The 27342-nt window shown below is 43.7% G+C and overlaps 1 protein-coding gene across 11 annotated transcripts in view; it reads right to left on the bottom strand.

The window, feature by feature from the left end:
• Nucleotides 1-27342, bottom strand: part of LOC140731666 (rap1 GTPase-activating protein 2-like) — a 492373-nt gene that overhangs the window by 20655 nt on the left and 444376 nt on the right. For all 11 annotated transcript variants that reach the window (XM_073053304.1, XM_073053305.1, XM_073053306.1 and 8 more), the window contains 7 exons: nucleotides 26605-26705; nucleotides 23294-23423; nucleotides 14804-14959; nucleotides 13230-13301; nucleotides 7783-7869; nucleotides 6819-6953; nucleotides 708-845 (listed from right to left, as the gene is read on the bottom strand). In XM_073053304.1, coding sequence (XP_072909405.1) covers nucleotides 708-845; nucleotides 6819-6953; nucleotides 7783-7869; nucleotides 13230-13301; nucleotides 14804-14959; nucleotides 23294-23423; nucleotides 26605-26705 — 819 coding nt within the window. The remainder of the gene's footprint in view (nucleotides 1-707; nucleotides 846-6818; nucleotides 6954-7782; nucleotides 7870-13229; nucleotides 13302-14803; nucleotides 14960-23293; nucleotides 23424-26604; nucleotides 26706-27342) is intronic.

The raw sequence follows: 27342 nt of genomic DNA, 5'->3' as shown, positions 1-27342 counted from the left end.
TAAAACGTACTCTCTAATTCACACAGCATACTGGTAGATTTCCTCTGCAAACTCTCTAAAGATTCCACATCCTTCCTATATGAGGTGACCACAACTGAACACAATACTCCAAGTGTGCTCTAACCAAAGTTTTATGGCGCTGCAACATTACCCTGTGGCTCTTGAACTCAATACTCCGACTTTTGAAGGCCAACACACCATATGCCTTCTTAACCACACTATCAACTTGCGTGGTCGTGGACACCGAGATCTCTCTGTGTTCCTCCTCACTGCTAAGAATATTTAATTACAAATAGTATCCACTTTCAATCTAGTTTTGATTCATGATAATTGATTTGATTATTGTTAATAGCTAATGAAATTCCCCAGAGAGAAAACTACCTCACAGTCTGTTGAGCTACTTTGTCACGGGACCTTGAAGTGTATCTTTTCTCTTCTGGTGAGCAGAAAAGCCCAGCAGGCTGAAACTACCTGGGGAAAACTCTATTCCAACACGTGCGGGGCAATGGAGAAACAGCAGAGAAATGGGAACCTTCTGAAAGGCTGGCAAAATCTCAATAGTCTGAATGGCCTCACTTTATGAGCATCAATCAATGATTCTGGCATGCAATGTTGCTGTGAATGGGTCGGTCAGCAGGAAGGGAGCCAAAACTGAAGACAAGTATTTACCCAGTGGTGTTTTTTCAAAGTGAGTGATGTGCACTTACATTGGGAGGGTGCTTGATAATCTCCATCACGCTGTGCGGGATTCCACCACTCTGGCTGCCTGGTAACCCTCCGCTGTGGTGCTTCTTGTGGCTCGTCACCATCGTCTCCATCGAGTGGCTCCGGACACGAATCACCCTCTGTGATGCAAAGAGAAAACCGGATTTGTGTCATACACAAGCAACTCCTGTCCCATGACAGCCACTGAGAGGTAATTTAGCTTAAACATCACCCCTGCTTCTCTCTCCCCAGATGCTGCCTGATCTGTTGAGCATCTCTGGTCTCTATATCAGTCTGAGGCCTCCTCATGATTCAGTTTATCTCCACATTATCACCCAGAATTTCTTAGCACACTGATCTTGATTAGAAGATGGGCTGCACAGTTAGTAGTTTCCAGATCACAAGCAAGAGAAAATCTGCAGATGCTGGAAATGTCAGTTAGTGGTTTGCATGCTTTAGCTTGGGATTCAGGTGACTTTTGGAAATTCTGCTGCCTCTGCACAAGCCTACATTGTCCTGTTCTCCCATCCTCCCCATGCACCTTGGCCTATCATGGCTCTCAGCCTGGAAATCAAAGTTCAAATTAAAATTATTACCAAAGTACATACAGGTTATCATATGCTATGTTGAGATTAATTTTCTTGCAGGCATTTACAGGAAAAAATAAATATAATAAAATTTTATGAAATTCTAGTCATAAAGAAAGACTGGCAAACAACCAACATGCAAAAGAAGCCAACTGTGCAAATAAAAAACTGAGAACACAAGTTCCCACATGAAATGCATCCATCTTTTAAGATCTTGATTCAACTGTGGCTCAGTCCTTCCTACCTCATCACAGAAACATAGAACACAGAAAATGTACAGCATATTACAGGTCCTTTGGCCCTCGATGTTGTGGCGACCATGTAACTACTCTAGAAACTGCCTAGGATTACCCTACCACATAGCCCTCTATTTTTCTATGTATCTATCTAAGAGTCTCTTAAAAAACTCTATTGTATCCGCCACCACCACCGTCGCTGGCAGTGCATTCCATGCACACCACTCTGTGTAAAAAACTACCTCTGACATCCCCCTTGTACCTACTTCCAAGCACTTTAAAACTATGTCCCCTCGTGTTTGCCATTTCAGCCCTGGGAAAAAGCCTCTGGCTATCCACACGATCAATGCCTCTCATCATCTTATACACCTCTAACAGGTCACCTCTCAACCTCAACCAGCCCGACCACTTACTGTAAGACTATCCTTCTCCGACTCTCATCTCTGCTTCCTTATGCAGGATCATACTGGTCAAATTTTAAGCTTTGGAGTTTCCTTCCCAAGTCTCTTCATCTCCCCAGCAACCTCTTTAAAACCCATCCTTTTGACCAACGTTTTGCTCAACCCCTCCATCCTGTGACTGGTGTCAAGTATCTGTCCTGTAGTTCTCAGAGAGTAAAGGATAAGGTTTCAGTACTACAAAGGGATAAGCAATGGTTAGGAGCAAGACATGTCCTAGGCCTGCTCCGCCATTCAATTAGATCCTGGTTACTTCAGAGCCCGAAGACAACTTCCTACCCCAAAATCACATAAACTCCGATTCCCAGTTGACTTTGGAACATACCAACCTCTGCTTTCTGGGTAGAAAATCCCCAGGATTTACAACCCATGGGGTAAAGACTCAAGATTGCTCATTGCTATTTTTCAGTACACAGGAATAAAGGAGAACTAAATTATTGTTACTCTGAATCCAATGCAGCATTTAAAAAAAACCAAGCATTGTTAGAGTGATTTTTGGGTTTAGATCATTTACATTTAGCAAATGGCTTTGGCTACCGGTCTTCTGTTCCTTGAAAATGCATTATGGATTTAATTTGAGCAACATGAATGCCGAAAGCTGTGAATCCCGGTCCAGATGATGCTGGCGTCTGTGGGATGAGTGTGAATCAGAAGGTGTGAAGTTTGCATGTAGTTTCAAAAGAAAGCATTGTCTATACTTTGTAAATATGGAATTTTCTTTTGTGTTTAGCAACTAAATATTGAGCCCCATGTTGGGCCAGCAGACGTTTTCACTGAAAGTGTCTCCACATGATGCCTGCTGTACCTTGTTTTGTCAAATAAAGAAGCTGTTTTGTATTTATCAGTATCTCTCTCTGGTGATTTCATTCATGCAACAACACGCATAAAGAACACAATAAAACAAAAACGACATAAAAATATAAACATAATATAAAACACAATGTATGTACCCTTGAGATTCATCTGCTTACAGATAACCACAGAGCAAGACACCTGAAAGAATACACTTTTAAAAAAAGATCAAGACCCAATGCACAGAGAAAGAGAGAAAAAAAAACCAAATCACGCAAACAGCATTCGGAACCAAACTGAGGCCATAGACCTGGAGCCGAAGCAGCCAGAGGAGGCCCATAGCCTCGGTCTCAGTTGATCATACAGCAGGGCTAGTTGTGGCAAAGCAAAGCATGTAGCAGCAGGAGCGGGCTGACCGTCTCAGCGCAGTGGAGGGAGGGGTGGACGTCGCGGAAAAGCGAGTGGACTCCGATGGTAGGTACAAGTGATGCTTGGTAATGTACGTGTAGCTGTGGTGGGGTGCGTTAATGGGTGGAGGTGTTGATCAGCCTGATGGCTTGGGGGAAGTTGCTCTTTATGAGTCTAGTGGTTCTGGCATGGATGCTGTGCAGCCTCTTCCCTGATGGGAAAGAAATTCCTTCTTTTCCCAACCTCTTATTCCAGGACCACAACTCCATAAAACCTGTATATATCATCTGATCTGCCTGACAGCACAATCCCATTTTCACAAATACCAATCCATTCCAACTATTCTCTTGATCTTTTGACCTGTGAACGTGATTGCAATGGAGATAGATCTCCCTTGAGTTACTGTGCCACTGTTCCCCACTCCTTTAGAAGCTGCATGTGTGATACGCATAACCATGGTGATCTAGGTCCATCCCATATGATTCTTCCTCAAGCCCATAAAAACCCTATCAAAGTGTTTATGAGTGAAGTCCTGGTCTCTACTCCCTGTCTGCAGTGCTGCATCCTTTGAAGATGACAGGGCTTCAGGCTTTGAAAAATATTTTGCTTGAATCGCTACAAGAGCTTTCATCAGCACTGTTTATATTTTATCCTTCACCTTTCACCTGCTAAAACTCTCTCACTGTGTGAGGAAAAGCTGTTAAGGGTTTAAACAAATTCGAAGGAACTCATTATGAGGGGCTTAACTAGCACTCTGAAACCCGCAATCCAGACGCTGCAGCAGATGAAGTTAAAGTCTGTGACTGAAGGTTTTGTTTTGACATTGTTTCTGCTTCAAGGATAAAAGACTGGAGGTGGGGCTGCAAATGACTAAATGTCAGAAAACTGCATTCCATGGTGTCATTGCTGTGCAGAGATTTACCAGCTAGAGGCCCGAGGGTGCAATTTGCACATGCTGAAATATTTTAATCAAATTTTTTTTATCTGCCTGCATCCAAGGGGAAAACCTACTCAATGGCCAAAGCAGTCCCATTGACCCACATTTGTCCATAACCTTATAAACCCTTCCCACCCAATGTACCTGGATTTTGAAATCTGCTGTTGTAACTACCTCACTCAGGTCTCCTGGTAGCGTTCTCCACATACGTATCATCCTCAGTGTAAAAACATTTCCCTCCAAGTTCCTACTAAATCTTTCCTCTAACCTTAAACCTATCCTCTTCTTGTTTTTGATTTCCCTGCTCTGGGGAAAAGACTGTGTGCATTCACCCTATCCACATTCAGTGCCCACCTGTATGTTAATGCAAATACCTAATCAGCCAATCAAGTGGCAGCAACTCAATGCATAAAAGCATACAGACAAGGTCAAGAGGTTCAGTTGTTGTTCAGAACAAACATCAGAACGGGGAAGAAATGTGAACGGGGAAAAGGGTCTGTAGAGATTAGATATGGCAAAGTTATTTCCCATGGTAGGAGAGTCTAGGACAAGAGGCCACGACTTTGGGACATCCTTTTAGAACTGAGATGCGGAGAAATTACTTTAGTCAGAGGGTGGTAAATCTGAGGAATTTGTTGCCAGAAGCGGCTGTAGAGGCCAAGTCATTGGGTGTATTTAAGGCAGAAATAGATAGGTTCTTGATTAGCCAGGGCATCAAAGGGTATAGGGTGAATGCAGGGGAGCGGGGATGGCTGGAAGAATTCGATCAGCCCATGATTTAATGGCGGAGCAGACTCACTGGGCCGAATGGCCGACCTCTGCTCCTATATCTTATGGTCTTTTGGTCTTATGATCTAAGTGACTTCGACCACAGAATGATTGTTGGTGCCAGGCAGGCTGGTTTGAGTATCTCAGAAACTGCTGATCTCCTGGGATGTCAGCAGTCTCTAGAGGTTACAAAGAATGGTGCAAAAAACAAAATGCATCCAGTGAGCAGCAGCTCTGTGGGTGAAAATGCCTTGTTAATGAGATCAGAGGAGAACGGGCAGACTGGTTCCAGCTGACAGGAAGGCAACAATAACTCAAATAACCACACGTTACAACGGTGGTATACGCAAGAATATCTCTGCATGCACAACACATTGAACTGTGAAATGGATGGGCTACAGCAGCAGAAGACCATGAACATCCACTCAGTGGGCGCTTTATTAGGTACAGGAGGTACCTTTAGCTTGTTAATGCTGTGTGCTAGGGAACGTGTCAAATTCCACATTCTGCGTCAGCAAACTCTATGGAAAGTGACTACTGCTGTCAGCTGATGCTTACACACACATTCAGTGGTAACGAAGTACAGATAAGCTTGTTTTTATTTGATAGAAAACAAAATAGTAAAAACTGAAGAAGGTTGAAGGGGATTCACCTCAACAACCCTGGTTTCTATTTATTGGACTCACTTTCAAGGATTCTACAACTCACTTTCAATATTTATTTATTTATTTATTTGTTTATTATTTTACTTTTTCTAGTTGCACAATTTATTGTCCATTGCATTTTGGTTGTTTCTCATTGATTCTATTTGATTTTCATTGATTCTATTGTGTTTCTTTGTATTGACCATGAATGCCTGCCAGAAAATGAATTTCAAGGTTGTATGTGTTGATATAAATGTACTTTGATAATAAATTTACTTTGAACTGTGACTGTAAGCAGTTGAGGGCAGATTTAAAGACGATAACAAGATTTCAGCAGTGATGGTGGATCACAGCTTGCGGGGACTGGGGAGGAATTGGAATCTGGAAGCAGAATCTCAGAACTAGAGGGTACCAACTTATTGAGAAAGCAGTTTCTTCATGGGGAGGGGAAATCTGGAATCTTTTTCCTCCACCTGGCATTGGTATTTGTTACTGTATAATTTTTCAAGGTTGAAAACATTATTGTTTTATTAGACATAAAACTGGTGAGAATAAATGCTAGTCCATTACCCACGGAAGGTGGCAACATGAGTATACAGGGTGGTAACGAAGGCTCATGACATCCTTGCCTTCATTGATGGGAGTTGGGAAGTCATGTTGCAGATGTACACAACCTTGGTTCGACCACAGTTGGAGCAGTGTGTCGCTCCATTACAGAAGGGATATGGAGGATTTGGAGAGGGTGCAGAGACTTTCGCCAGAACGTTCCCTGGATCTGAGTGATTAACTATAATTGGGCAAACTTGTGTGATTTTTTTTCTGTAGCTTCTTGGCTGAGGTGTGGCTTGGCACAGAAGGGGTAAATAGGCAGAGACATTTCTCAGGCTGGAAATGCCAAATACCTGGTGGATTAGATTTAAGGTGAGAGGGGTTATGTTGATAAGTGATGTGTGTGGCAGTTTTGTATTTCCACACACACACGAGAATAATGAGTGCCTGGAATGTGCTGTCAGGGGAAGATGTGAAAGTAGATACTATAGCAATGTTAAACAGGCATATGAACAGACAAGGAATGCAGAGATGTAGACCATGTGTAGGCAGATCAGGTCAGTTGGAATCAGCTTCATGAGCAGTATAGACATGGTGGGCAAAGGGCCTATTCCTTTGATGTACTGTGTTCAAAATGGAATGCATACGGAGGCCAGTTCACACTAAGGGATGGAACTACTGACATTACTAAGTGTGACTCGGATGAAGCAGTAATGGTTAAAAACGGGCTTTACCTTGAAAGACTCGAGGAATCCTCCGTGGGTGTCATTTTCCATCTTCTCTTCATCAGGGCCCAGCCCCAACATGGCCTGTGACTGATTATGAAGGTCCTCGTACAGGTTGTCCAGCAGTGCTGCCCGGGTGCGGTTCTGAGTAGCAGGGCCAAAATATATACGGTTCGTAATGAGTAAGCACAAGAGATTCTGCAGGTGCTGGAAATCCAGAGCAACACGCGCACAAAATGCTGGAGGAACTCAGCAGGTCAGGCAGCATTTTTGGAGAGGAATAAAGAGTCGATGTTTCAGGTTGAGACCCTTCATCAGGACTGAAAATGTCGACCATTTATTCCTCTCCATAGATACTGCCTGACCCGCTGAGTTCCTCCAGCATTTTGTGGTTCATAATGCAGAATTATTTCATTGTACAGTGAGCACAAAGATCCAGCAACCCATGTATTCACCAGGCATACCGGAAGGTACACCTTTTTGCACAGGAAACATTTTACTTTACACAACAAGGGAAGGGCTAGATTAATTGTGGGGTAGCTTAGTCTCGGTTGGCACAGCATTGTGGGCTGAAGGGCCCCATGGTGTATTCGACTTGTTCATTTAACAAGATTGCTGTTTCTCATATTTATTTTCTTAGACATAGGAGAAATTGGGCCCTTCAAGCCAATGCTAGCTCTCATCAGTCCCATTCTCCACTCATTTCCCTGAAACTCTGTCTCCCACCTGCCCATGAACTCCACCCATCTACACATTAGGGACAATTTACCAACGTGCCTGTGGGATATGGAAGGAAACTGAAGCCTCCACGGGAGAAGGTGCAGGATCCACACGGATGGCCCTGGAAGTCAGGATCAAACCAGATCTGCAGGAGTTGCGAGGAGCCAGCTCGACTTGCCTCTTGACCTGAGGCAGCAGGGTGTGGCCGTGAAGGGAATATCTAGCATTTTTGCACTTGAATGTGCTTCCTTACCTCCAGCTTTGCAAACTTCTCGGACTTGTAGCAGGCCGACTCCGCGTTGATGAGCTTCGTGAGGAGGAACTCTCTGAACTCGGGGCCCTGGGCATGAAAAAGTGGAGACATTAAGGGGCTTAGTTTCTAACTGAAGTCATCCAGCATTCTGAAGGAACCATTTCCTCTGCTGATCCCCATCTCCATCGTCTTCCCCTGCAGCCACAAGTGATATCCCACCTGCCCTTCTAACTCCACCTGCGGAGACACAGACTTCATCCAGGTGAGGCGACAATTCGCTTTATTTCGAGATACAGCACAGTAACAGGCCCTTCTGGCCCAATCACACACATGACCAACTAACTTACTAATCCATTTGTCTTTGGACTGTGGAGGGAAACCGGAGCACCCGGAGGAAACCCACAGAGTCACAGGGAGAACATACATACTCCTTACAGACAGCAGCGGGAATTGAACCCAGGTCGCTGGTGTTTTAATAGCATTACGCTGCCGTGCCACTCCTTCTACAATTGGCCTGCAGCAGACGCGATGTCCATGGCTCTCCAGGTGGCCTTGGATCACCTGGACAACGTGAATACTGTTAGGATGCTGTTTATTGACTATAGCTCAGCATTAAGCACTATCATTCCTACTGTCCTGATTGAAAAGCTATGGAACCTGGGCCTCTGAACCTCCCTCTGCAACTGGATCTTCGACTTCATGACTGGAAAACATCTCTTCCAGTAATGCTGGAAGTAATAACATCTCTTCCTCGTTGACAATCAACACTGGCATAGCACAGAGGTGTGTGCTTGGCCCTCTACTCCCACGACTATGTAGCTAGCTATAGCTCAAATGCCATCTACAAATTTGCTAATGATACAACCATTGTTGGCAGAATTTCAGGTGGTGCAAAAGGGCAAGATACACACACAAAATGCTGGAGGAACTCAGCAGGCCAGGCAGCATCTAGGAAAAGAGTACAGTCAATGTTTCGGGCTGGAAGTGTCCTGCCAAAGGGTTTCAGCCCAAAACGTCAACTGTACTCTTTTCCTAGATGCTGCCTGGCCTGCTGAGTTCCTCCAGCATTTTGTGTGTTTTGCTCGGATTTCCAGCATCTGCAGAATTTCTCTTATTTGTGACAGGAGTGAGCTATACCAGTCAGTTGAGTGGTTTCATAGCAACAACCTTGCACTCAATGTCAGCAAGACCAAAGAGCTGAATGTGGACTTCAGAAAGGGTAAGATGAGGGAACACAAACCAATCCTCAAAGAGGGATCAGAAATGGAGAGAGTGAGCAATTTCAAGTTTTGGGGTGTCAATATCTTTGAGGACCTAACCTGGACACAATATATTGATGCAGTTATAAAGAAGGCAAGACAGCAGCTATATTTCATTATGAGTTTGAGGAGATTTAGTTGGTGAACTAAAACACTCAAAAACCTCTATAAGTGTACCATGGAGAGCATTCTGACTGGCTGGGGGCCTGGGGGGGCGGGGGGGTTGCTATTGCACACGATCAAAGCAAGTTGCAGAAACTTGTAAAATTAGTCGGCTCCATCGTGGGTACCACCCTCCATAGTATCCAAGACATCTTCAAGGAGCAGTGCCTTCGGAAGGCGGCGTCCATCATTAAAGATCCCCACCACCTAGGACGTGCTCTCTTCTCATTGTTACCATTGGGAGGGAGGTACAGAAGCCTGAAGGCACAAACTCAGCAATTCAGGAACAGCTTCTTCCCCTCTGCCATCAGATTTCAAAAGGGACATTGAACCCATGAACGCCACCTAATTTTTTATTTCAGTTTTCTTTTGCACTACTTATTTTAACTTAACTATTTAATATATATATCTATTACATTACACACTTAATGTTATTCATTTTTTCTCTATATTTATTTATCATGTATTTTATTGTACTGCTGCCTTGAAGTTGACAAATTTCACAACATATGCCGGTGATATTAAACCTGATTCTGATACTGATTCTTCCAGTTTAATATCCTGCATTTGGTATTTGTTACATGATCTCTTCTGTGATGGAGAAACAACCCTCAGATTGAATAGACATTTTGTCAAACACCTCCGTCCAGTCCACAAGGGCAACTCTGAGCTTCCATTCGCCTGTCACTTTAATTCTTCTCTGCTTCCCCACTCTAACATCGCTGCCCAATACTGTTCCAATAAAGCCCAAAGTTAACTCAAGGTACAGCTTCTCATCTTTTCACTGGACACATTACTGCCTCAGGATTGGATTCTGCAGTATCAGATAACCAAGTCATGTCACAAGAGGTGATAGATTGCCAACCTGTGATATGAACTCAGCTTCGCTCTCTCCACAGATGCTGTTTGGTCTTCTGGGTAATTCCAGCATGCTCCGTTAATTCAGATTTCCATTACCTGTGGAGTTGCACTCCTCACACCCCAATGAGGAGGAATTTCTTTAGCAATGGGGCAGTGAATCTGTGGAATTCTTTATCACAAATGACTGTGGAACCAAAACATCGGTATTTTGCAAGTGGAGGATGATGGGTTCTGATTTGTAAAGGGATCAAAGATGATGGCGAGATGGCAGGAGAATGGGGTTGAGAAGGATAATATATCAGCCATAATGGAATGGGTGAGGAGACTCAATGGGCGAAAGGGCCTTATTCTGCTCCTAGGTCTTAGGGTCTCACAGTTTTATTACATGATCTTTCCTGCTCTCCCTTCTTTCCTATATCCTCTATTATCTCCTATTTACACATCTACCAGATGGATCAGCTGGGATTAACAAGATTTCACCATCTTCTCTCAAACAGCATCAATGGCGTTTTTCTTCATCTCCATCCTTCCACAGACATCCCCATTGTTCTCTCTGCCCTTCCCTTCTCTTCAACTTAAAATATGTTTGATTTTTAAACTTTACTCAGTTCCAATGAAAGATCATTGAACTGATACTTTAAATCCCCCTTTCTTTCCCCTTTGCCGCTGCATGACCTGCTGAGTATTTCCAGCATATTTTGTTTTGATTTCAGATTCCAGCATCTACAATATTTTTGCTTTTAGAATATGCCCAATCATTGTCCATTGCTCCACTAAGGAAACAAGAGATCGGTTGCTCTCCCCACAGGCACAAAAAAGAGAAACCTGATATTAACATTCATTAACCCTCCAAGAGGACCACAACCTTGTCGTTAGGTTTGGAGGCTTGAATGCCTCGGTGACCTGGAGAGCTGTGTTGGCTGGAGTCAGGGCTTTATACTTCGGCTCTTGCTAGGGTCACCCATGCCAAACAGGTCAAAGGGTAGAGGCCAGACTTAGAATGGTCCACCGGTCCTCCACATTTGGGGGTTCAGCTCAGGGCTGACAACCCTAACTGGTAAAACAATATTGTTACGGAAACAGCAATGAAGAATTCTTCTACATCTGAGTGCGATGGTATTCCTGAGTCTCCACCCAGGACTTGCACGACTGACATTAGTGAAAAGCAAAAGGAAACTACTGACATGGTGAAGGAAGCCCTGAACACTACCAGAAATGGAAGACCTTCATTGCCAGTGGCAAAACAGAAAGTAAGTAATGTTATTAATGGGAAGTGTGCAGTACTGTTTGCAACTGGAATGGTAAGTGACCACTGTACCATAATGAAACCAGCAGCATAACAGTTGCAGGTACTGGGGACATCAGTGGGGCATTCATTGATTGCAAAATCTCTAAGTACCCACAAATCAAACTTAGAAACCAGGTTAAACATGAAATCAGGCGTAACCCTCTCACCGTAGGTGAATACAAGCTAACGGCAACGTAACTCTCCAATGCATGGGAATGACAATGCCAAGGACATTTCCAATAAATAAACATGTCTAGAGTAAATTTGTTTTGGGTAAACACAAACATAAAAGTTTGAATGTCCCTTTAAGGGAAAGTAGGACAGTTATTTGTCTGAACACTGACACACCCATGCAAATTTACTGTTCACCAGGAAGCAATAATTAATCTCACACCAGTATAAAATTGTATTGACAAACTATTTTAAACTATAACAAACACAATGATACTATATAATACAAAATAAATAAAAGGGCCCAGCATATCAATAAAATACTAGTTTATAATCTATAAGTAACCATTGGAGCTCATTGCTGCATAATCAGTCTGGTATGCTTCACTTTGTCTACTCATGGTACCGAAGATTTCTGTCTGGAAACCCAGACCAAGCGAAAAATAAATAAATATTCCCGCAACGTCCAAGGACAAGACATCAAACTTATTCCAAGGTTGTGTGCTAGCTAACTTACTAAAAATTATCTGCACATTCTCTGGGAGAACACTGACCAACAGGTACAAGTCTACCTTAGTAACACACACAAAAGTGCTGGAGGAACTCAGCACGTCAGGCAGCATCTTTGGGAGGAATTTGACGTTTTGGGCCGAGACCCTTTATCGGGACTGCAAAAGAAGGGGGAAGAAGCTAGAAAGGGTATTGCCTTGTCCAACCACAATCTGCACATTCCACAAGCAGTCGGGTAAAGGTTGCTACCTACTTACAATGCCTTAGCACTTTTCCTTAAATCAGAAAGTCAGTGCTGTACACAGTATGCCAGATATGGTCTCACAAATTCTCTCAATGTTTCAAATTCTCACTTTGTTTCCAATGCCATTAGGAACAGTTGTTCCCCTGAGAGCTCATTGGTCCTTCATGCAAGGTAAAGGCTGTGTTAAGTAAAGGATGTTTATCCTGCACTTACACAATACACAGCTTCAAGTTCCTGGGTGTCAAGATCTCTGAGGATCTAACCTGGTCCCAGCGTATCGATGTAGTTATAAAGAAGGCAAGACAGCAGCTATACTTCATTAGGAGTTTAAAGAGATTTGGCACATCAACAAATACACTCAAAAACTTCTATAGATGTACCGTGGAGAGCATTCTGACAGGCTGCATCTCTGTCTGGTATGGGGGGGGGGGGGAGGGGGCTACTGCACCGGACTGAAAGAAGCTGCAGAGGGTTGTAAATCTAGTCAGCTCCACCTTTGGTACCAGCCTACAAAGTACCCAGGTCATCTTCAAGGAGCGGTGTCTCAGAAAGGCAGCGTCCATTATTATTAATAACCTCCAACACCCAGGGCATGTCCTTTTCTCATTGTTACCATCAGGTAGGAGGTACAGAAGCCTGAAGGCACACACTCAGCGATTCAGGAACAGCTTCTTCCCCTCTGCCATCTGATTCCTAAATGGACATTGAACCTTTGAACACTGCCTCAATTCTTTTAAATATACAGTATTTCTTTTTTTGCATGTTCTTTTAATCTATTCAATATATGTATACTGTAATTGATTTATTATTGTTGCTATTTTATTTCATTTATTATAATTATTTTTTCTATATTATATATTGCATTGAACTGCTGCTGCTAAGTTAACAAATTTCACGTCACATGCCGGTGATAATAAACCTCATTCTGAATTACAAATACATTATGTCTTACCTTCTTAAACACTGGAGGGCTTGGCAGTAGAGGGCCAAAGTGACGAACGCCCTCACGAGCGGTTACTGAAACCTGGCAAGAGTTAAGATGATTATCATGAGTGCTTTCTGAATGAATCTAAGCCCACGAGTTTGAAATGGCTGTTATCCAAACACTGGCTCAGTCAAGATCACACCTACTGTAACTTCTGTTGGGAAGACTATCAGGAAAAATATGCAACGTGCTGCTAATCAACTGTAGAAGGAACTTAACAATAAGCAACCTTCTCATCTCCTTCACTCTCAACAGATGGATGAGGTTACCGGCAACATGATAGTTTGGACCAAAGTCAACCCCAGACTCATAGACTTAGGTGGCGCTGTCTCAGGATAAGCAGTTAGTCATTTAGGACAAGCATGAGGAGAAATTTCTTTACTCCATTCTTAACCAGAGTGGGCTGTGGGCTCACTGAGGTCAAGGATCAGGCGTGGATAACTTCACTCACCTCAACTCTGAACTGATTCCATAGACTCACTTTTCAAGGACACTACGACATATATTCTCAGTATTATTTATTTATTTGCACAAATAGTCTTGTTTTGCACAATGGTTGCTTATCAGTCTTTATTTATGTGTTGTTTTATTTGTGTATAGTCCTGGGCCCAGCATGCAAGAAACCACAGCAGCACCTCTACTTCCTTTGGAGTCTAAGAAAATTTGGCATGACATTCAAAACTCTGACAAACTTCTATAGATGGGTAGTGGAGAGTATATTGGCTGGCTGCGTCACAGCCTGGTATGGAAACACCAGTGCCCTTGAAAGGAAAATCCAACAAAAAGTAGTGGATATGCCCGGTCCATCATGGGTAAAGCTCCACCCCCACCATTGAGTACATCAACATGAAGCATTGTCACAGGAAAGCAGTATCCATCATCAGGGACCCCCACCACCCAGGACATACTCTCTGTTGCCATCAGAAAGGTGGTACAGGAGCCTCAAGACCCAGACCACCAGGTTCATGAATGCCTATTACCCCTCAACTAACAGGCGCTCAAACCAAAGGGGATCACTTCACTCAACTTCACTTGCCCCATCACTGAAATGTTCCCACAACTGATGACTCACTTTTAAGGACTCTTCATTTCATGTTCTCCATAATATTTATTTATTTATTTATTAATTAATTATTAGTTTTTTTCTTTTTGTATTTGCATAATTTGTTGTCTTTTGCACACTGGTTGAATGCCCAGTAGGTGTGGTCTTTAATGTATTCTATTATGGTTATTACTCTATTAGGGGTTTAGTGAATATCCCCAGAAGAAAATGAATCTCAGAGTTATATATGCAGATATATATGTACTTTGATAATAAATTTGCTTTGAACTTTTTCGTAAACTCTACTGTTATCCAGTAAATGCCTGCAAGACAATAAATCTCAAGGTATTATGTGGTGACGTACACATAGTTTGATAATTCATGTAAATTTACTTTGACTTTGATCTGATTGAATGGTGGACCAGGCTCCATTAACTGAATGGTCTGGTCTAATTTTTGTTTTGTCATGAATAAAATTAATAATTTCAGTACAGTTTACCTTATAAGTTGTCTCACTTGGACTGGAGGCCTCGAGCTGTACCACAATGTAGGCATGAAGGAAGTTTGAAGCGATCATATCTGGAACGAAAGGGGTGTTTTCCTCTTGGAACACGAGTGCCACAATGTCATTGCCTATGTGCCGTTTCCTCTGTAGCTGTGATGGAGACACTGAACAATTAGCCAAGCAAAAGGGTTGGGAAGAAGCAGCAACATACCTTGATACTGGAGAGAGAATTATTCTGAGTCACTATTATGACAGTTTGGGTGGTGTCCATTTATTAAGCTCATGCCTTTTGTGAAAGCTTTGACTCATTCTGAGTAAAAGAACAACCTCAGATACTTATCCTGACAAATATTAGGCATGAGTAAAGGCTCTGGAGGAGGGAGAACTGGTCAAAACTGGTGAGTGCTGCACCCAAGGATAATTACACTCAGTGGCCACTTTATTAGGTACACCTGCTTGTTAATACAAATATTAAATCAGCCAATCATGTGGGGGCAATTCAATGCATAAAAATTGCAGACATATCAAGAGGTTCAGTTATTGTTCAGACCAAACATCAGAAAGGGAAAGAAATGTGATCGAAATGACTTTGACCATGGAATGATTGTTGGTTTGAGTATCTCAGAAACTGCTGAACTCCCGAGATTTTCATGCACAGGTCTCTAGAGTTTACAGAGAATGGTGCGAGAAACAAAAATCATCCAGTGAGCAGCAGTTCGGTGGGTGAAAACAATTTGTTAATGAGAGAGCTCAGAGGAGAATGGCCAGACTGGTTCGAACTGTCAGGGAGGCTGCAGTAACTCAAATAGCCATGCTTTAAAACAGTGATGTGCAGAAGATGATCTCTGAGCGTTGAACATTGAAAAGGGTGGGCTACAGCATCAGAAAACCACACCAGGTTTCACTCCTGTACGGAAGAAAGTTGCCACTGTGAGTGCATGGACACTTCCCACCAGAATCGTCAAATGACGTTTAAGAGGGGAAAGTGTTTCTAAATTGCTCTTCACCCTGGCTCCAGGCCAAAAATCCCAATCTGTTCACCAGTTAGGTTCAGCGCCGACGTGGGGCCCGCTGCAGAGTGTGGTTGCAGCCATTGTCTCATCACTGTGGGGAATTGTGCCACTAGCTGTATTATTCATTCTCATTAAAAAGCCCATGCAGTAGTCTTGGCAGGACAAAGTCTGTGAAAATGGAACATCAGGGCATAATGAATCGATGAAACTGAAATGATTGGACAGATGGCATGAACAAAATGCTCCACTTCAGTCCAGAAACTGCTGTACCAGGTACTATGGCCACAAATACCTTGGAGTCATGGACAATTAGAGAGTTAAAAGGTCATTCAACCATCATATCTATGCCATTTCAGAAAGTGCTGTCCTCCCTAATCTGCCCTTACAGTCTGCAGGCCTACATGTGCTTGTCCAAGTCCCATTTAAATATGATGAAGGTTTTTCCTCTTCCAGGCAGTGAATTCCAGACCACAACCACCCTCTGAGAAGCTTTACTACCTAATTTTGCAAATTATTTGAAGTACAACCCAAAACCCACATCCCTACTGTGGGAAGTAAGTTATTAAGGACCAGGTCCCATCATTTGTGGGGTGAGAATCATGGGTAATGTTTGCATTCATTGATCCTTTCAGTGATTGTCACCAATTGGAACCATTGGTATTGATATTGATTTACTATTGTCATGTCACCAAGATACAATAAAAAGCTTATCTTACCTACTGTTCATACCAAAAAAAAACATTAAACTGAGCACTGAGCAAGAATAAGGTAAAAGAATAAAAATGCAGAATAAAGGCATCAAGGGCATCTCTAAAGGTGGTGCTCAACGAGGCTGCATCTATCATTAAAGACCCTACCCATCTGGGACATGCCCTCTTCTCTTTTCTAGCATCAGGGCCGAGGTATGGGCGCCTGAAGGCACACCCTCAATGTTTTCGGAACACTACTTCTTTCCTCCTCCGATTTCCCTCTATCAGATTTCTGAATGGTCCGGGAACCCATGAACTCCACCTCACTATTTTGCTCTCTTTCTGCACTGTTTTTAACAGCGCTTGATGTCTCTGTGGCCGTTCTTCATTGCTGCAATCTTTACAACCTCTTTCAACCTTAAAATAATCCAACATAACCAACTAATCTGAGAGATGGAGATTGTGCACAAGAGAGACTGTGGTTATGAGGAGAGATTGCACAGGTTGAGGATCAAAACACATCGAGGGGAAATTAGTACAAAATTATGCCTGCTGGTCATTCCTCAGACTAGCAGGAATGGATCCAAGTACAAAGGATTAGAGGGGAATTGAGAAATTTATTTTTCACCCACACTGCGGTTGGGAGTCTGAAAGTTACCTCCCAGTAGGGTGGTGGACACAGATATATCACATATAAAAAGCACCCTGATGAACCTTTGAATAGACAGGGTACAGAATGAGGGTGGGAAATCAGCCTTTGGCTGTTACATCTATAATGATCTGATGTTGGCACGTGGCCAAGTGGTTAAGGCGTTCGTCTAGTTATCTGAAGGTCACTAGTTCGAGCCTTGGCTAAGGCTTACATGTGTGTTCTTGAGCAAGGCACTTAACTGCTCTGCGACGACACCGGTGCCAAGCTCTATGAGTCCTAATGCCCCTCCCTTGGACAACATTGGTGGCATGGAGAGGGGAGACTTGCAGCTTAGGCAACTGCTGGTCTTCCATAAAAAAACCCTTGCCCAGGCTTGCGCCCTGGAAACTTTCCAAGGTGCAAATCCATGGTCTATCGAGACTAACGGAGGCCTACACACACAATGATCTGAATGGCCTGCTTCTGAACCCCAGGCCTCTAGGATGACTTTGTTGGAATGACTTTTCAGACTGACAGCTGAATTTACCCAGTGTTGTGATACACCGGTTCAATTTCTCTCTTACCTTCCTGCTTTCACTAACACAAACCAAGCTGAAACTTCAATATTTAGAGGTACACTTCCTGAAAAACTGAACTAAACTGAAATGTATTAAATCTTTTAGCCTAGTCCTCATGAGGTAGCAACCTAAGGGAAGGGGAGGGGTTGTAGAGATAGTTTCCTAATTGCTTGTTATAGTTACTGGGCTCAAATCAGCTCCTATCCTGCTGTTATAAGATTATTGACTAGTTTCCAAGTACAATAAGAGTGGACTCTGGAACCTGTAATCTATTTTGCTCTAGCCTTGCACCTTATTGTCTTCCTGTGTTGTAACTGTAACATCTTATTCTGCATTCTGTTACTGTTTTGCTCTGTACTGCATCCACGCACAGTTCTGGTGAATTGATCTGTATGAATGGCACACCAGACAAGCTTTACAATGTACCTTGATACGTGACACAATAATAAACCAATTTAGAAAATTTTTCACACAGAGTGAGGCCATTTGGCCCATCGTGTCGAGGCCTGCAGTTTAGGTTTGGTCATCAGCCAGTCCAGAGTCAGTGCCAGAGTCTGAAGCCCACAGATCAATCGGAAGTGGAAGTCCCATGGCCAAAGTCTGGAGACTGGAGGCTGAGAGAGAGGCCTGTTCTGGGGTTACAGGTGTGTGTGTGTGTGTGTGTGTGTGTGTGTGTGTGTGTGTGTGTGTGTGTGTGTGTGTGTGTGTGTGTGTGTGTGTGTGTGTGTGTGTGTGTGTGTGTGTGTGTGTGTGTGTGTGTGTGTGTGTGTGTGTGTGTGTGTGTGTGTGTGTGTGTATATATATATATATATATAAAATATATTATAGATAAGTGGCTTGTTTTCCTGCTGTTGTTTTGTTGCTTGTTGTGCTCTGTGTTCTGTTACACATCATGGGTATGCTGTGTTGGTGCCGGAGTGTGTGGTGACAGTTGCACACGGCCCACAGCACATCCTCGGCTTGTGCTGGTAGTTAACACAAACACATTTCACTGTGCGCTTCGATGTACATGTGATAAATAAATGAATCTCAGTGTCTACGCTGGTTGTAAAAGAGTGATCTAGTCTGATCACACAGTCTGGCTCGACACACGTACTGTTACAACGTGAGGAGGCTACTGCCTTTATCGGACAGTCAGTTCCAGGGTCAACAGAAATGTTGACTGTCCCTTGCCCCCACAGATTCTCTCTGACCTGCTGAGTTACAGAGTCCATGCTGACAAATGTACCTTCCTCACTGAGCTCCATTTGACAGTATTTGGCCCATATACGCCCGAAACTCCCTATCCACAATACCATAGGACACAGGAACAGAATTAGGCCATTCGTCCCATCGAGTTTGCTCCGCCATTTCATCATGGCTGGTTTATTATCCCCCTCAACCCTATTTTCCTGCCTTCTCCCAGTAACCTTTGACACCCTTAGTCATCAAGAACCTATCAACATCTGCTTTAAATATATCCTGTCCACACGTCTTTTAAGCATTTCAGCAGTACTCACCTCTATCACTTCCTCTGGCAGCTCATTCCACATTCATATATGGTCTGTGCGGAAAACTTGTCTCAGGTCCCCTTTAAACCTTTCCCCTCTGGTTTTAGACTTGCTTACCCTGGGAGATGGACTTTGACAATCTACCCCCCACCCAACGATTTTATAAAGCTCTACAAGATCATCCTCAGCCTCCTTTGCTCCAGGGAAAACATGCCCAGTTTTGCAGTAAGTGGTGGCATTCAGTGATCAGCCAGGGTACAAGTGGGATTCCTGACCCTGCCCAGTGCCGCTCTGGGCTGGCTTTCCATCCGAATCCCACAGGGACTCATTTCCCACAGTCTTGGCCCTCGCACTGAAGATGAACAATGACATCCCAAGATCTTCCTCAAACATTGGCTGAAAATATCTCCTGATCTCTTCTTTAATCCTTCAATCAACCATTTTAAATTTATGCCCACTGGAGTCTGACCACACTGCTGAGGGAAATACACTCAGTGGCCACTTTATTAGGTACACCTGTACATTTGCTCGTTAATGGAAGTATCTAACCAACCATGTGGCAGAAGCTCTATGCGTGGTTAAGAGATGCAGATGTTGTTCACACCAAACATCAGACGGGGAAGAAACATGATCTAAGTGAGTTTGACTGTGGAATGATTGTTGATGTTGATCTCCTAGGGTCTTCACACACAGCAATCTCTACAGCAGGGGTTCCCAACCTGTGGTCCATGGACACCTTACTTAAAGGTATTGGTCCATGGGTTGAGAACCAGGCTCCAGAGATTACAGAGAATGGTGTGCAAAAAAAAACCACATCCAGTGAGTGGCAGTTCTGTGGGCGAAAACACCTTGTTAATGAGAGGACAGAGGAGAATGGCCAGCCGGTTCAAGCTGACAGGAAGGCGGCAGCAACTCAAAGATGCTCTTCTGCACACCACTTGACAAAGTTCACTTGACAAAGATGTCAAGTCTTGAAGTGGATGGACATCAGTACCATAAGACCATGAACATGCAGTCAGTGGACAGTTTATTAGGTACAGGAGGTAACTAATTAATTGGCTATTGAGAGTAGGTCCTTCGTATATTTAGATTTGGAAAGCTGTGCATTGAAGTAACAGCACAAGCATGATTTCAAATGCATGTTCTCCATAGCCATGTTTAGACCATCAGGAGAAACACTCTTTCACTACTCCTCACTACATCCAGTTACCACATCTGAGGAAGAAGCCACAAGTTAAGGCTCAGTAAACAGTGAAGATCATTTCAGAAACAGAAGAGATTCTGCAGATGCTAGAAATCTAGAGCAATGCCCACGAAATGCTGGAGGATCTCATCAGGTCAGGCAGCATCTCTGGAGGGGAGTGAACAGTCAACGGTGCAGGTTGACACCCTTCGACAGGACCTGATTAGGAAGCAGATTTCAGTTGCTGAACTTTGTGAGGTGAAATTAAGGAAGTTGTAATTACTTAATTTGAATAAGGGGATTTTTTTTCCTGCTTTCAGATTTACTGAAGATAGAGTTCAATCAGATTTACAAAGAAATAAATCACTGTGATAACTTTTATATAGCAGGAAACACGATCAAAGTGCAGAAAGCAGTATTGAGAACAGGCATCATTCACGAAGGAAAGTGTCCTTTAGCCAATGAGCAGGATAGACAGCAGAAATGGTGTAGGATTTAAGTGGAAAGTGACTGAGTGACGGGGGTGGTCAATCAAGGATGCAGAAGTAGAGAACATTTTCGTCCTGCACTGAACAGGTTCAGCAAGAGCACCGAACATACTGCTGGAGGGAACACACACAAAATGCTGAAGGCTCTCACCAAGTCAGGTGGCATTTGTGGAGGGGAATAAACAGTTGACGTTTATCAGGACCAAAATGTCACCGGTTTACTGCGTTCTGCCAGGACTCCAGTCTTTTGTGGGCGTGTTACTCAAGCTTTCCACCGCCTGCAGACTCTCTTGTGTGTATAAACTGCTGCAGGAGCTCGACGGGTCAGGCGGGCCACGGCCCTGCATCAAGAGTGAGGGTGCTAAGGGAGGTGGAGAGTGTAAAGGGATGAGGAGGAGGGGAGAGGCAGGTAATCCAGGTGAGGAGGGAGAAGGTGGACAGGTGGGGGAAGGAGTGAGGTGGATTTGGGAGGCTGCAGCTGGTTGGTGATGGGGTGGGGGGAGGAAGGAAGAGAGGGGGGGAGAGGGAGGTAGGGAGGGGGAAGAGGGAGGGGGTGGAGAGGGGGAGAGTGGGGAGAGGGGGAGAGAGAGGAGAAGGGGAGAGTGGGGAGACAGAGAGAGATATGGGAAGAAGGGATGGTGGAAGTGTTGGCTGGATTGAACTGTATTGTTCACTTTCAGATTCATTTATTAATCACAGGTTCATCAAAACATGCAGTGAAATGTGTCATTTGCATTAACAACAACGCAACCTCGGCATGCTGGGGACGGCCCACAAGTGTTGCCACACTTTCCAGCGCCAACATAGCATGCCCACAACGCTTGGCAGAACAACACAGAACACAACAAGCAACAAAACAAGCCCCTTTTCCATCCTCTTACCCATGCACGCACAAGGACAGTCGTCCAACTCCAGTCTTCTTCTGACAGTCACAGATTTTATCACCATATTGAGTAAGAACATGAAACTAGAGTATGACCCAGCCAGCAGGCCCCTCAAGCGTGCTCCACCACTCAATGAGATCATGGCTGATCATTTACCCTAGTGCTACATGAAGGTTTTGAGGGAGAAGTGGTCACTGTGGAGGAGTCATCGAAGCTGTCACTGGGACAAGATGCCAGGTAAACCTTCCTTTGGCACAAAGGACATCTCAGTTATTTAGGCCTCTGCTGTCAGGAATATTCCAAATGGGGCAAATAGCTAAATATTTCAAAAAGATAAAGATTTGGGGAAATGAATACTCCACTTGGTAAAACCCAATGGAACAGCCCCTTTTTTTTCTAGAACAGAGCTGGAATTTCATAAGCCACATCTCTCTAAATATAGGTTCAATTCCCTGATCTTTTAGACCCCCGTTTACTTGTGGCTCAAGCAACAATAAAGAAGTTATTGCCCTTGAAGTTCTGTAGTTTCCCCCCTTCATTATGGTGGGTGAGGGGAGATTTACAAAGATGTTATCAGAACCAGGGAGTTTTAGAGGAAAGGTTGATTAATCTGGGGCAGTTGGTTTGGGAAGAGAGATTTTAGATTCAGATTCATTCTTTTAATCATGTACATGCAAACAGAGTGAAATGCTTAATTTCCATAACAACGAACACAGTTTAAGGATGTGCTGGGGGCAGCCCGCAAGTGTTGCCTCACATTCTGGCCTACATTGTTGAGCAGAAAGAGCTGTGTCAGGAAGCGGTTTCATTGAACTGTGTAATACATGAGGACCTGGAGGCAATGGATTCACATCCTGTAGTAGGAAGGTGAATTAGAGAGCACAGACTTAAGGTAATCAGTGGACAGGCTGGAAAGGAGGTGAGGTTTTGTTTCAAGTAGTCTGGCGTTCTCTTCCTAAAAGGCTCATGGAAGCACAAAACTTCATCACATTTAAAAAGTGCCCAGATGTCGACTTAAAACGTAATACAAGCAGTGGCAAGAACTGTCATGGGTGTGAAGGGTCAACAGGCCTCCCCCGTAGTCATGAATTTCTATGATTCTATTTGTGCGTTTTAGAAGCATGAGGGGTGACCTTATTCAAATATATAAGATCCTAAGGAGGCTTAGGAGGGTAGATGTTGGATTGTTTTCACTATTCAGAGAGAGTCATGAACAAGGTGACATAGTTACAGGGTAAGGAGCTGGTCATTCAGAGCAGACGCATGTAGAATCTCTTCACTTATCCCTGGAATTCTCTGCCTCAACCGGTGGTGGAAGCTGATAGAAGAATTTAAATTGGAGATGGATAACTATTTGAAAGGTTGAGGAGGATTAGGGGTATGGGGAAATGGCACAGGCCAACACAGATCAGTCATGATCACACTAAGTGGTGGGGCAGGCTTGAAAGATCTGATGGTCTACTCCTGTTCTAACTGCCTTGCGTTCTTGTGATTGGGTTGAGTGGCTGCATTGCCACTTTGAACTCACCTGCTGAGTGTCTCCCTCTGTGAAGGGCAGCTTAGTGGAGACATGAAACATTATCTCTCGGTCTTTGAAGACAGTGTAGATGGACTCAGACCCGGTCTGACCATGTGCGACGTCGAGGCCTCCTCGGAACCTGTAATGGGAAGGTATTTTACACGCAAGTTGCACCTTCCTCCACATGAAGGCTTCCAAAATCAGATGTAATGTTGGTGAGGATGTAACTAAACTTTCTTATTTGTAGTGATGTAATACATGGTGAGTACAGAGAATGGAAATCATTTCCTTCTACAGCAGGATTATAAATAAATGCTTCTGCCCTCTTCCTTTCCAATCCTGATACGTTGACTGTTTATTCCTTTCCATACATGCTGCCTGACCAGCGGAGTTCCTCCAGAATTTCGAAAGTGTTGCAAACAGTAAGTACTTCCTTTCCACTTGGTCTGCAGTGATCTGAAACTGCTCTGGTTTTAAGAAGCAGGTTTTCCTTTCTCAGGACTCCACTCAAACTCAGACATAAAATATTGCTCCACTCAAAATTATTCTCAGCTTCAAAATATAAAGGGACTAGACAATGGGCACAACTGCTGGAGTTGCTGCTTCACAGCTCCAGAGATCCAGCTTTAGTCCTGACCTCAGCTACTCTGTGAGGAGTTTGCATGTTCTCCCTGTGACCATGCATATTTCCCTCAGATATTTCAGTTTCCTTCCAGTCCCAAGGAAGTATGGGTTGGTGGGCTAATTGGCCACTGTAAATTACCTTTAACTGTAGGTGCCTATCAGAAGGGAATTAAGTGCCTAAGCTTCTGTTCTCTGATGCTTGAAAACAATACAAAATCATCCCATTGAAATGGGTTAAATTCTTTGAAGGTTTGGCATTGTTGATACTGAGAACCCATTGATCCTGTATGGAGCATCACACCAGTCCTGAAGCAGGGTTTCGATACCAAAGCATCAACAGTTCCCTTCCCCCGCTGGGTCCACAATCTGGTTTGTTGCTCCAGATTCCAGCATCTGCTGTCTCTTGTGTCTCCATTGACTATGTGCCTCGGGGTCGGATTGGTTTGATTTGAGGATACATTCAGACAAAAAAATCTGGGTACGGCCTAGGTCAGTACGTCACCCAAATTTATATGATTTCCTTATGTGCCCTCTTGTTGATCAATAGCAATATACATGAACTATACGTGCACCATAGCCAAACTTTTCTCCATTTTCTGCAGATATCTCCAAGGTAGGGGAAGTAGGAAAACTACCGTGAGTCTTTGGGCACTGGTCAGGTTCAGATTGACCATGGTTGAGTGGGATCTCATTTTTTTGAACCCAGGTATATCCTTACAAGGGTGGCAGGGTGGAGATACGTCCCTACCAAAGGAGGCATAAATTGCTCCTTCCCCCCCACTAATCTGCAGGTCTAGATTAGCATCTCCCCACCCCCGATCAGGGTCATGTGAAGCCAAGGGAGCAGATGATGGATGGTCATATGAGCAGCTGGTGCATATCACTAGTCCTGGTTATACGACCACTGACACCAGGCGGGCAATCTCTGGAGACAATAATGGCTGGGGACACCCATCTTGTAAAGACACTGCCCAGATGAAGACAATGGCAAACCACTTCTGTAGAAAAATTTGCCAAGAACAATCATGGTCATGGAAAGACCATAATCGCCCAAGTCATACAGCATGGCACATAATGAACAAACGATATCCTTATAATCATGGCTTCCAGGATGTTGGATAAGTATCAGGCTCACGGTCTGGGATGAGATTATTTTCCCCATTCGAAGGGTTGTGAACGTTTGGACGTCTGCACACCAGCAAAGTGGATGCCCAGTCTTTGGTTGCATTCAAAGTAGACGTTTGATCATTGGATTTAAGGGATGAGGAATGGGGTGAGATCGGTGGACGGAGAATGGGAATGAAATGCCAGAAAATAATGAAGGATCCCTACCCACCTTGGACATTTGGTCTTCTTACCCGTTCCACTGGGGTGAAGATACAAAAGTTTGCATCTGCTTGGGTCCGCACTGTAGCACAGCGGTTGGTGAAGAATTTTGCAGCACCCATTATTGGGGTTCAATTCCCTCTGCTGTAAGGAATTTGTACGTTCTCCCCATAACCCTGTAGGTTTCCTCCAGGTGCTCTGGTTTCCTCCGACATTCCAACAATGTATGGATTGGGATTAGTGAGATGTGGGTAAGCTATGTTGGCGCCAGAAGCACGGCGACACTTGTAGGCTGTCCAACACTATCCTCGGACTGTGTTATAAGACCATAAGATGTAGGAGCAGAATTAGGCCATTTGGCCCATTGAGTCTGCTCCACCATTTCATCATGGCTAATCTCCCTGTCTTCTTTCCGTATCGCTTCCTGCCCTGACTAATCAAGAATCTATCAACCTCTGCCAAGAGACACATAAAGACTTGGCCTCCACAGTTACCTGTGGCAATAAATTCCACAGAATCATCATTGTCACTGACGCAAATGACTTATTTCACTGTAAGCTTCGATGTTTTGATGTACAGGTGACGAATAAAGCGAATCTTTATCTAATCATGAGAACATGTACTACCAGGCTCAAGTCAGCTTCTGCCTCATTTTTCTAAGATTACTAAACAGTCTCCTCGAACCATAAGATGAACTCTTGGCCTCATAACCTACCTCATCAAAACCCTTGCATTTTATTGTCTATCTGCACTGCACTTTCTCGGCAATTGTAACTCTTGTTTTTCTGCACTCTGCTATTGCTTTTCCCCTTGTACTGCCTCACTGCACTGATCAGTATGGAGAGCAAAGATTTTTCACTGACACAAGAAAGTCTGAAGATGCTGGAAATCAAACACAACTCACAGAAAATGTTGGAGAAACACAGCAGGTCAGGCAGCATCTATGGAAATGAATAAATATTTGATGTTTCGGGCCGAGACCCTTCTTCAGGACTGAGAAGGAAGGGGGAAGATGCCAAAATGAAAAGGTTGGGGGGGGGGGGAATGGAGGCTAGCTGGAAGGTGATAGGTGAAGCCAGGTTTGTGGGAAAGGTCATGGGCTGGAGAAGGAGGAAGCTGATAGAGGAGAGTGGACCATAGGACTAAGGGAAGGAGGAGAGGACTTGGGGGAAGTGATAGGCAGGTGAGAAGAGGTCAGAGTGGGGAATAGAGGAAGAAGCAGGAAATTTATTTACCAGAAGGAGAAAGTTTTTCACTGTACCTTGGTACATGTGAAAGTAATAAACTGATTTACCAATTTAAGTGGAGGAAGTTGAAAGGTGAGGTTAAGTTGCTTCCTCCCATATTAACTGTATCCTTATTTCACTCACCCTTTGAAATCCTGGAGCACCACAATGTCTCCCAGCAAATTAAGAAATTCTTTAAATTCTGGGCTTTCCTCATTGTTCCCAAAGAGTTCTGCTTCTGTCGTCTGAAAGGCAGAAATAAAGTGTGTTAGTAATTCAGAATAAAACACAATGGAGTGCTGGTTGTTTCAAGTATTTTCAACCAGCTGTGACTGGACAAATGAAAAAATTAGCAAGTCATCTAAATGTGAAATATATTCCAGGCACTCTGAAAACAGGGATAGCAGGACCAGTGCAGTGACCTAGTACAGGGCAGCAAAAGAACCATTCAGCCCATCTGATACATGCTGATTTGTTTTTACTCCAGTGAAGCCCCAATTAACCTCAAGAACATATTCTTCTATTCCTTTTTATTTGAGTAATTTCCTGGTTAAGAACATGTTTTATTGTATTCCTACAGCTACGCTGTGGGGCATTTTATTTCCACAACCTTTCTGCAAAATGCAGTGCTTTCTGTTAAGCTTCAGATTGGTGTTGTGGTTTTTGCTAAGATACTGAGCTGTTTGCTCAGCTTAGGAATATTGTGACAGCAAATTGGCTTTGTCTTGGTAACGTTCTGTAACATTCTGTCCAGCGGGATGTCATGGAACATTCGAGAGAGCTGAGTGGGATCAGATTTCTGAAGGACAGTGATCTGATTTTGGGACTTTTTTGTTGGGGGATGTAGGAAGAGAAGGAGGTGTGGAGAAGAGAACCAGGGAA

This window comes from Hemitrygon akajei, chromosome 8 (genome assembly GCF_048418815.1).
Source record: "Hemitrygon akajei chromosome 8, sHemAka1.3, whole genome shotgun sequence".
NCBI lineage: Eukaryota > Metazoa > Chordata > Chondrichthyes > Myliobatiformes > Dasyatidae > Hemitrygon > Hemitrygon akajei.
The sequence above is the reverse complement of the archived record's forward strand: the minus strand, read 5'-3'. Positions and strand labels throughout refer to the sequence as shown.